This window comes from Triticum aestivum, chromosome 3B (genome assembly GCF_018294505.1).
Source record: "Triticum aestivum cultivar Chinese Spring chromosome 3B, IWGSC CS RefSeq v2.1, whole genome shotgun sequence".
Classification (NCBI taxonomy): domain Eukaryota; kingdom Viridiplantae; phylum Streptophyta; class Magnoliopsida; order Poales; family Poaceae; genus Triticum; species Triticum aestivum.
Genome location: NC_057801.1, coordinates 511047117 through 511058359, shown reverse-complemented (window position 1 = coordinate 511058359; position 11243 = coordinate 511047117). Strand labels below are relative to the sequence as shown.

Sequence of the window (11243 nt, the reverse complement as noted above, 5' to 3'; positions counted from 1 at the left end):
CGGGCCCTTGTAAGCAAGGCCTTCCGTACAGGTTTCTACTGGCCGACAGCCCAAGCAGACGCACAGGACCTCGTTCAACATTATGTTGGTTGCCAGCTTTTTGCAAATCAAAGCCATATGCCACCCACCGCCCTCCAAACAATCCCCATATCTTGGCCCTTTGCGGTCTGGGGGCTCGATATGGTTGGACCCCTTAAAGGAGGAAGCCATAAGAAAAAATACTTGTTGGTCATGGTGGATAAATTCACCAAATGGATAGAAACCAAACCAGTTAAAACGGTCGAATCCGGACTAGTGATAGACTTCATATCAGGGGTTGTACACCGTTATGGTGTCCCCCAGAACATCATCACCGATAATGGCTCGAACTTCACAGCCGACGAGGTGAAAACTTGGTGCGGCAACATGGGCATTGAGCTCGATTACGCCTCCGTCTATCATCCCCAAACGAACGGTCAAGTCGAACGAGCAAACGGTCTTATTATGAGCGGCATAAAACCCAGACTAGTGTGATCCCTGAAGGAATCAGATACGCACTGGGTAGAGGAGCTCGACTTCGTACTATGGGGGCTGCGGACCACGTCGAATCGTACTACCGGATACATGCCTTTTTTTATGGTGCACGGCGCAGAGGTGGTGTTGCCCTGCGATATCATTCATGACTCACCTCGAGTGCGCATGTACGAAGTGAAAGAAGCCGAGCTTGATCGGCAGGACAGTTTAGATGCCCTAGAGGAGGAGCGCGACGTTGCGAAGGCCCGTTCCACATTCTATCAGCAACAGGCTCGCGGGTATCAAAGCAGAGAAGTACGGGCCAAAATCTATAACATTGGCGAACTCGTTCTACGCCTACCGGAGAAGAAAAAGGACAAGCTCAAGCCCAAGTGGGAGGGTCCCTTCATCATTGATAAAGTTCTAACCGGAGGGGCGTACCGTCTGCGTGATGCATCTGATAATCGGCTCGAGCCAAACCCATGGAACACGGCCAGACTCCGAAGATTCTACGCCTAGTGCCGAACTAAGTGTTTGTCTCCTTACCTCTGCCTTTTTATTCACGTTATATCTTATTTTTATTTTTTCCTTTCTATAGCCTCGGAGGCTTTAAGTGTGTATTAACTACACGAATTTGACGCGCTATGCGTGCTCAATATACATGGGGGCTTCTTATACAGAAGCTTAATACAATTATCTTTTGGGCTTTATGCCCACCACATATGCGTCACTTCTCCATATGTGCCTTTTTTCGCCATTATATGCATCGATGTGACTTAAGTTTTGGCCAAGCTAGGTTGCCTGGCTCTTGTGTTTATGCCCTACGTTCCCGTTAATTCGGCTAGGGCATAAGGGGAGCACCTCTGCGATTGTTACTGTCGGGTCAGCCGGATGTGTACCTCAGACTGGGTGAAGCCGAAAGCTAGTGTTCTTAAGGGAATATTCGATCGGTGAAAAAAAGATGATTTTTACCTATAAAATCCCCAAGTTCGGACATGCACATTCATGCATGCGCACCCAGGGAAAGAAACCCCTAACAGAACTATTCTCCCTGAAATATGTTTCTTACTATCCATGTAATATAACATAGCTAGTTGGGTACTTGTCTGTTCAAGCACTTATGACCCCTACGCCTGGTTTCCACACGTACCCCGGTTTTATATAACCGAGCGCGTATTCGGATAAACTCCGGACTATCAGGTCCGGAGGCTGAAGCGAAAAGGTCCGCCATGACAAATGATTTACAATCCGGCTAGGGACAATATATGTCATTTGAAGTACACAGTCACTTAGACTGACTAAATTCTTCTTCTATACCATCCAACAGGCTGTCTAGCCTACAATCCTGTTGGGAATACTTTGCGGCTAATCCTACCTGGTCATACACCAGACTAACGGGAATCTCTTTCCCATCTGACCCTACAGGTCCGACCTCGGCTATGTGATTCGGGTCAACCTTGGTGTACCGCGTCTTCACCATGGCCGAGGCTTCCCTTGCACCTTGTCGGCAGGCTGATATCTTCCATAAATGGAAGCGCCGCCATGCTCCCTTGAGCATCTCTACAAGCTCCCCCATGCCTCCAGGCAGGGAGGCGGAGGGCCACAAGGCCTGGGCAATACCCTGCATCACCTGTCAAACTTGTTTGTGCAGTTGAGAGAGCTCCGGTAGTAGATCACATGCGGATCCGGGCATCTCCTCTTTGGGGCAACCTGTCAGCATACCTACAGACATAATTCTATTAGCCCGCTTCTTCGCCGAACTGTACAAAGGTTCGTTCGAGCACTTACTAAAAAATGTTGCGTCGAAGTCTCTTATTCTCCTTCACGGAGTCCGCGAGCTGGGCCCGAACATCTCCCGGTTCAACTCCCAGCCGGGTATGGGCATCCTGGAGTTCATTTTTCTCCCGAATAACCCATGTAAGCATTCGCTCGCCAGCCTCTCCCTTTCATTTAGCATATTGCTCATCCTCTTGTAATATCTCCGGATTCACTCTGGGATTTTCTGCATAATCTATTGTTAGATTTGCAAAGCATGTCGAATACTCATAGGTATATGTAAATACATTTTCAAGACAAGTCTTACTAGATGAGGCCTTCTTGGATTCCTCTATTTCGGCAACTGCGGCCCTTAGCTGGGCTTTGCACTCCTCCAGCTCTTTCAACAACTGGGTATTCTTCTCTGTAAGAACCTATGCATACAATGATCCTTAAATCAGTTGTGCCAACGGTTTCAAGTCTCAGGGGCTACTGATATACATACTTATCAAATTTTCTTACCCGTATGTCCTTTACATACTCGTACCGTTGCTCTGGCGAGTCCATCTTGAGCAGCTCGGATGTGTGCGTCCCCTGAGTTGAAAGCATTAAATGCCTCTTCAGAGAAATTAGGGTCGCGTAGTGTGGCCCGTCGGCGCCTGTGATTCATGGCGCTCTCCACTTCAGAGTTTGTAGTGGATAATCAATCTGCATCCTCTGTAGGAGGACCATCCGGTGTTGTCCCCGCGTTAACCTCTACCCATAAGTCCGGCTCCGGAGCCCGGCTGGTGGAGGCGTGGCCGGCAGGCTCTCCGGATACTACCCGGCGAGCGTTTTTTCTGCCAGGAACCAAGGGCATTAATATATTTTAAAAGACGATAATCACGTAGCAGGTTTTAATCATACCTCTGTAATGGCGTCTCAGTCCTGACCGCCTTCCTTTTGAGCCTACCCGACTTCAGTGCCCCTTGTTGGTGAGCCACCTCGGGTTCGGCACGGTGCCCCGATGGCCTTCCCTGTAAGATGCAATATGTGCGAAGTGGGTAAGGTGCAAAGAAGGGATCCTTCTCGGAAGTTGGGACTCTGGTTTACTTATATGCGATGCAGGGAGTAGGCCTGGGTAATCGGCTATGATGGCCACCAAGGCACCTTCATAGCTCAGCTGATAGAACGTCCTGTCAACGAGCTCCACAAATATGTCCGGATCCTCTTCGAGTCCGGGGTCGAGGGCCCGGTCGGGGTCCTCTGGCTGTGGATATGGGCTGTGGATCTCCTTCACAGCTTTTCGCAGTTCCTGCTATGAATTAGCAAGGTAAATATTTATGGTAAAGGATGCGGGAAGGACGGGAGTAAAGGATAGCAGCTCACCCAGCTTGGGGGGTTGTACATGGAGAATCCATCCCGTGGCTTAATACAGATGAACTCCTCTTCTTCTCCTTTGAACAAATTGGATAGTATCTTCGCCAGAGAGGCAGTGGAGTCCGGGCCTTTACGACCGCAGCGGGTGGCATCGTCTTCTCCATTGAAGTGCCACATGGGTTTCCCCTGATACTGAAGTGGCTGCACCCCCCGCATTATACAAATTGACATAACCTCGATTATTGTCAGTCCTGATTTGGCCAGCATTTTTATCCTGCCCATCAGGTAAAGGACCTCTCTGTTGTCTTCCTCCTGGGGGCTCCGAGGGCTCCAGCTGTGGCATTTCTTCAACGGGGCATTAGCAAAGTCAGGAAGGCCCATCCGGATAGGGTCCGGAAGGGGGACGTCCTCCATGTAAAACCACTCCGAAGGCCAGTCTTCGGATGTCTTCTTCGGAGTACCGGACAAGTATCCGGTCCCTGAGATGTGCCATATTTTGGATCCGCCTACTTGATATATCGACCCCTCCTGAGTGCGGGGTACGAGGCAGAATAGCCTCTTCCATAGCTCGAAATGAGCTTCACAGCCCAGAAATAGCTCGCGGAAGGCGACATAGCCAGCGATGTGTAGTATGGAGGCAGGAGTAAAGTTATGCAGCTGGAGGCCTTAGAACTCCAGAAGCCCGTGGAGGAATGGATGGATTGGAAATCCGAGTCCCCTCAGCAAGTAGGGGACAAGGCATACCCGCTCCCCCCTAGATGGGTTGGGAAAACTCTGTGCTTGCTCCCCGCCATTGTAAGTGGCTAGTCCGGCTCGGACGGGGACCATGTATGCAGGCGGGAGAAACCCCTGGGTCTGCAACTCTACCAATCGGCTATGAGAGACGGAACACTTCTCCCAATTGCTTGGCTTAGTGCTACGGGAGCGAGAGGAGGGGTTGCGACGACCGGCCATGATGGGATGGTTTCTTCCGGGCGCGCTCTGATGGATACTCGCTGGGGGAGGATTGTGTGATTTGGATCTGAGGATCCCCGTCTCCTTAAATAAACAATTTACTTACATGGTCAGGGTGGCAAATGTAGAAATGCCCTGACTTCTCACATTCACTCGACATGTGGAGATGGCCATTATTTAAACACAGAAGCCGAGGAGTGCAACATTAATGGGAAGCTGGACACTACTCGTTATAACAGGTACTCTAGATTTGGACAAGGAACCCGCCTTGCAATGCCGAAGACAATCCGCGCGCCGGACTCATCGTCATTGAAGCCTGGTTCAGGGGCTACTAAGGGAGTCCTAGATTAGGGGGTCCTCGGACATCTGGACTATATACTTTGGCCGGACTGTTGGACTATGAAGATACAAGATTGAAGACTTCGTCCCATGTCCGGGTGGGACTCTCCTTTGCGTGGAAGGCAAGCTTGGAAATCCGGATATGTAGATCTCCTTCTCTGTAACCGACTCTGTGTAACCCTAGCCCCCTCCGGTGTCTATATAAACCGGAGAGTTTAGTCCGTAGGACAACAACAATCAGACCATAGGTTTAGCTTCTAGGGTTTAGCCTCTTTGATCTCATGGTAGATCAACTCTTGTAATACTCATATCATCAAGATCAATCAAGCAGGAAGTAGGGTATTACCTCCATCGAGAGAGCCCGAACCTGGGTAAACATCGTGTCCCCAGCCTCCTGCTACCATTAGCCTTAGACGCACAGTTCGGGACCCCCTACCCGAGATCCGCCGGTTTTGACACCGACACCCCGGGTGCCCGGCCGCCACCTATGCAGCACCCCTGATCGCCCCGGGTGCCCGGGCTTTCAACCCCCGGGCGCCTGCCCCCCTACAGCCCCAGCCGAGCGGAGGCCCTGACTGGTCCGGGTGCCCGGCCATCCTTCCCCCGGGTGCCCCCCTCCCCTTACGACGCCTACCTTTGTCCGGTCCGGGTGCCCGGACCCCTTTACCCCGCGTGCCCGGACCCCTCCGTATGCATGCATGCATTTTGGGTTAAAATGACCCTTATACCCCTGATTTCACATTATTTCGTCCCTAGCCTATATAAACTCTTCCCCTAGCTCATTCTTAGCATAACAAAGTATATGACATGATTTAGTTGAGCTTTGCTCCTTGTACCTCCTCTTGAGAGAGAGAGAGAGAGACCTCTCCCATGGAGATCAAGACCTCCTATGGAGAAGACCCCTAGTGGATTCAAGACCCCATATAGGGAAGGATCCCCATCATAGGATCATCAAGACCTCACCTCCTCTAGGAGTGGGAATAACTTTACCTTAGTGCTTGTTTCCTTTGATTGTTCATGTATTCTTGTGGATCTATGTGTTTGCTACTCTAGTGGATGTGTGATTGGGTTTGTTTGGAGTGATTTCCCTTGTGTGTTCTTATCTTCTTGCTCCTTTTCCCCCTTCAATTGTGAAAAGATCCAACCCTAGGGTTCCACCCTACAACACTAACCTTGAACTAACTCTAGCCAAAGAGGTGTTTGGATGACAGTGTTAGATTGACAATAAATGTACTAGGAGAACTAGCTCCAATTAGCACCTCTTGGGTGGGTTAGATGCAACTAGATCAAACTAGCCCTCATGTTTGGATATACTTTAGGGCTATTTGAGCCCAAACTAGCTCAAACTAACTCTAACTCATGGATACAGCAGTAGTTAATCAACCGATAATTTGTAAGAATACAATAAACTCCCTGCGTCCCATAATATAAGATGTTAATTCATCTAATATGTGAGTATACTGGATGTTATAATATATTATATAATGGGTCCGAGGGAGTGTTGTACTACATCGTTGTGCAATTGATGTTTAGCTTCTAATATTAACTTGGTGCTTTTTAGGTACATATGTCATTGGTAAAGATCCATGCTTCGACCCTTTCTGCGTATGGGGCAATGAGATATTGATGAATCAGCATCAAGTGAGGAAGCTGATAAAGATTATTAGTAAAATGTGTCAAAAGATGACAATTAAACTATTTGTTTACACTTTATCCAAGACAACAGCAAGCTGCAAGATGGTAAGTAAGAACTCTGCAACCTTCTTTTTACTGCCCATAATGAGTTGTGTTGGATAACAATGTCTGAATCTCTTTCCTTTGCAGTGGTTCCGAAAGTAGTTTACTCAAGGTTACCTCTCAAACTACATGATTGGTGGGCATGCAAAGGTTAAAGTATTTCTATCAGAACACGATGATTATCTAGATGCGTTCATGAAGACAGTGAAGGGTGGGCGGTCGGTCATCACAAGGGGTTGGATTAGAGTCGTGTGTACCTTCTGCATGGAGGAGGGCACAATATGGGCATTTCGTTTCACCTTGTTCAGCAATCAGCATGTATTACGCCTCTTTCTTTACCGTCTTTAATAGTACAAGTATACAACCGTTGTTCATCATTCTTTATTTGGTGCTTATGTAAATCTTGAACATATATACCTGTGAATCAAATAATGCATTGGTTGTTTGAACCTGATTGGTATGAATAAAGCTATAACATACTTTCAAATTCAAATCCGGTATAATTTTAAATAGCAGCAATTAAATTACGATGAAATTATGCTCTGCGGGTCATTACAGCACACACGGTTGGTAAAACACAAATGTTTGTGATATAAACCATAATCCGACACGGTTCATAGAGAGGAAACATGTGCGAGTATGCACATAGTTATCATTTGCAAATTGTGTGTGATGTCAGACAATATCACAAACGGTGCGGGCAAACTAAACGTTTGTGATAGTTGCCTTATCGTACATGATTTACAACCATGAATTGTTTCTGATGTGTTACGCATCGTACATGTTGCACCACATAATAGTGTGTGCGATAGTTATCATGTACGAAGATGTTACAATGGTCCAACGTTTTGTAATCCTATCCGGCACTCGTACGACGATTAGCTAATCTTCTTAATTAGTTGTCGCACACAATTCGAGAAAAGTGAATGTGTGTGATTGTCTGCTTATCATACACGTTCTATGATCGTGAACCGTTTGTGATGAGCCGCGCATTGTAAGAGTAGCACAATAGAATACCAACTGCGATGGCAATGCGAGCACAAATGAGTAGGGACAATTGCATGCATCAAGGCTCCCTATCCCCGACGGTTTCTGGAACATATGGGAAGGACCCCCTCCCCATTGCAGTCACTCACTTGGTGATGGTTCAAAACACCGTCGCGGAAAGGGGTTAAAAACCGTTTGTATAGCACCTTGTTGTACCAATGCGCGTTGGATGGTTCGAGAGTCCATACAGGCATTGCACGGCGGTTTGAGGGGCGGCGTTGAAGATGTCCTTAGTTCCGTATTCCATCTGTAAAGAAATATAAAAGCATTTATTGATAACTAAAGTAGTGATCTAAGCGCTCAGTTGAGAAGGATTTTTTTGTCTATCTAAGGCAATCTAGAGTACCTTAATTATTGCACATCTAAATGACCCAATCAAATAAAAAAAGATAATGCGCACACTAATCTTCACATAAATCAGCGGCATAGGTGTGCTTTAGCAAACCTGTTATTTTATAAAATGAAAAATATACTTTTCTCTTTTCTAGTAGACGAATAGTTGTCCAAGCAAAATATATTGATCAAAACCACCCTAAATGTGAAAAAAAATACACTCAAGGGCTACATTTATTCTTTTTATATTATATTAAAATAGAGTTAAAATTATAAGATTTGGAGTTTAGAGGAATAGATCCATCAAGAAGGATTTGAGAATTCCAACTAAAAAAAAGGATTTGAGGATGAAAATATACTTTCCTCTTTTCCGGTGGACGAATCGTCTGGCTCGGCCCGGCCTGGCACCGCAGAGTTTCTAGAGCCGGCCTACCGTGGGGGTACGTGTCGCCGCCTCTCCCGCGACGTGTCCCCGGACAAGAGGCGACGGTATCACCGTGTCTTCGCTGTCCGCCGCACCGCGCTGCGCTGGTGCTTCTCCAGTTTTCCTCCTCCTGGCGCTCCCTTTATGCGCCGGCTACAACGCAGCAGCTTGGCTCGCATTGCATCCACCACCAGAGCGGCGTGGACGCGTCAGGGCAGCAGCAGCAGCCTATTAGGAGCGAGAGCGGCGCCGTACTGCACCATGGCGGGACGATCAGGGGACGACGCGATGGCGGGCGTGGCCACGGGCGGCGTGGAGGACGCCTACGGCGAGGACCGCGCCACCGAGGACCAGCCCGTCACGCCGTGGGCCGTCTGCATCGCCAGGTAAGTACGGCGGGTCGGCGGCCACCTTAGCTTGCTCAGCTGGCGTTCTGTTCGCCGTCGATCGTTGATTGTTATTCGACTTGGTTAATTATAATCCGCAGTGGCCATTCTCTGCTGAGGGATCCGCGGCACAACAAGGGGCTGTCCTTCACGGAGAAGGAGCGGGACGCGCACTACCTGCGCGGCCTGCTGCCTCCGGTGGTCCTGTCCCAGGAGCTCCAGGAGAAGCGGCTGCTGCAGAACGTGCGGCAGCTCGAGGTCCCGCTGCAGCGCTACATGTTCCTCATGGACCTCCAGGTCGGCTCCCGGCCCATCCTCTTCCAAGGCATCGAACAGCAAACTTATCATGCCATTCTTACAACGGTTGGTGCGTGCGCTCATCTGTTTGCTTGCAGGAGAGGAACGAGAGGCTCTTCTACAAGCTCATGATCGACAACGTCGAGGAGCTGCTCCCCGTCGTCTACACGCCCACCGTCGGCGAGGCGTGCCAGAAGTACGGCTCCATCTTCAGGCGCTCGCAGGGCCTCTACATCAGTCTCAAAGACAAGTACGTTTCTCATCAATTTTTCACATGGCCTGCGGCCAGTTTCTGTTTCAAGTGAGTGAAACGCGTGCGTGCGTGGTGTCCCTGTTGCTGATGCCAGGGGGAGAGTACTGGAGGTGCTGAGGAACTGGCCAGAGAAGAGTATTCAGGTCATCGTTGTCACCGACGGCGAGCGCATCTTAGGCCTCGGAGATCTTGGCTGCCAGGTCAGTCACGGAACCTATTTACTTCTACTGAAAGTTATTATTGTCTTGTTGCTTACCATGAACATGGTTTTGGATTTCAGTTTCAGAAATATTTTAGCCGTAGCCGAAATCTCAGTTTTCATTTCTGTCAAGGGACCCGAATTTCCACTTGAATTTGATTGGGATCCAACAAATATTTTAAAAATTCAAAAAGTAATTTGAATTTATGTGTACTACCAAAATTGCTGAAATATTTTGACCGAAAGAAAATTATGTTAATATATCGGAATTAAGGAAATCCGATGAAATCACACTAAGCGAAAACCATGATCATGAATGGAACTCTCATCATGTGCAGGGTATGGGAATTCCCGTGGGGAAGCTTGCGCTGTACACGGCCCTTGGTGGTGTCAGGCCATCTGCCGTAAGTACTTAACATTTGGACTATGTCTTGCTCTGTTTTGCAGTGCCCAATTTTATAATTTTCATGTAAATATATTCCCAGTGTTTACCCATCACTATTGATGTGGGGACGAACAATGAAGAGCTACTGAACGACGAGTTCTACATTGGATTACGGCAGAGAAGAGCTACGGGCCAGGTTCCACTTCTGCTGTCTTGGTTGGGCCCAGTCAGTTCACACTATGGCCGTCAATCAGTCCCTCACATTTCATCTCTTTTGCCTGCTTGATTTAGGAATACACTGAGCTTCTGGATGAGTTCATGGTTGCCGTGAAGCAGAACTATGGACAGAAGGTTCTTGTCCAGGTATGAGAATAGTAGGAAGAACCCTCATTTCTGATCTGTAGTTGAGCTACTGGCATGGCCACTTACCCGAAACTCCTTCGACTTCTTACAGTTTGAAGACTTCGCAAATCACAATGCGTTTACCCTTCTCGACAAGTACAAGGCGACCCATCTTGTCTTCAATGATGATATTCAGGTTTTGCTCTGGTTTCTGTATGCTTATCTATCATCTACTGTACTGTGAAACGGTATAGAAGTTAACTTTGAAAATGTGCTATTCACAGGGAACGGCTGCTGTGGTTCTTGCGGGCCTTATGGCTGGTCTGAAGTTTGCTGGTGGAACTTTAGCTGATCACACATTCTTATTCTTCGGTGCCGGAGAGGTCAGTTTATCTTACATCGTACTAGGCTGGTTATGCATTGCTCATCATGGTTGCTTCTGACTTCTGCCAAGTGTCCAAGCATCTACCAGCACTGCCACTTCACAGATTGCTTCGCACTCTTACTAACCTTAAAATGGTCAAGTGAAGATTTGTTATGGCTGTTTTAATTCAAAGACAGTAACAGATGGAAGACTGTCTATAAAACAATTAGATCAAGTTGCTTCTTGTTTTCATTCTTTAAATGCATCCTAATATATGTGCTCATTTTATCAGTTTCCGGAACAGTTTGTGTAATGGTTTCTGAGTTGTTGCCAAGTTTGTTAGTGATTAGAGCCCAACTGTCTATTCTTTGCAGGCTGGTACAGGCATTGCTGAACTAGTTGCTTTGGAGATATCAATGCAGGTAGTTGGCTGGTTTGTTAACCTCATTTGATTGTGCTTTGGAGAGTGTGTTACTAATTCTGCTCAAAAAATAGTTCGGCTGTTGTGTTTCAGTCCAAGACTTCACAGGAAGAGGCTCGCAAAAATATCTGGCTTGTTGATTCAAAGGTAATATGA

General features: G+C 47.7%; 1 protein-coding gene across 1 annotated transcript in view; it reads left to right on the top strand.

Moving 5' to 3' along the window:
* The first annotated feature begins 8541 nt into the window (after window positions 1–8541).
* The window catches only part of LOC123070636 (NADP-dependent malic enzyme), a 4781-nt gene continuing 2079 nt past the window's right edge, over window positions 8542–11243 (top strand). Inside the window, exons 1-11 of the mRNA XM_044493917.1 lie at window positions 8542–8826; window positions 8928–9123; window positions 9222–9373; window positions 9471–9576; window positions 9914–9979; window positions 10061–10156; window positions 10252–10323; window positions 10415–10498; window positions 10587–10685; window positions 11041–11088; window positions 11181–11234. Of these exons, the coding sequence (XP_044349852.1) occupies window positions 8585–8826; window positions 8928–9123; window positions 9222–9373; window positions 9471–9576; window positions 9914–9979; window positions 10061–10156; window positions 10252–10323; window positions 10415–10498; window positions 10587–10685; window positions 11041–11088; window positions 11181–11234 (1215 nt within the window). The 5' untranslated portion in view covers window positions 8542–8584. The remainder of the gene's footprint in view (window positions 8827–8927; window positions 9124–9221; window positions 9374–9470; window positions 9577–9913; window positions 9980–10060; window positions 10157–10251; window positions 10324–10414; window positions 10499–10586; window positions 10686–11040; window positions 11089–11180; window positions 11235–11243) is intronic.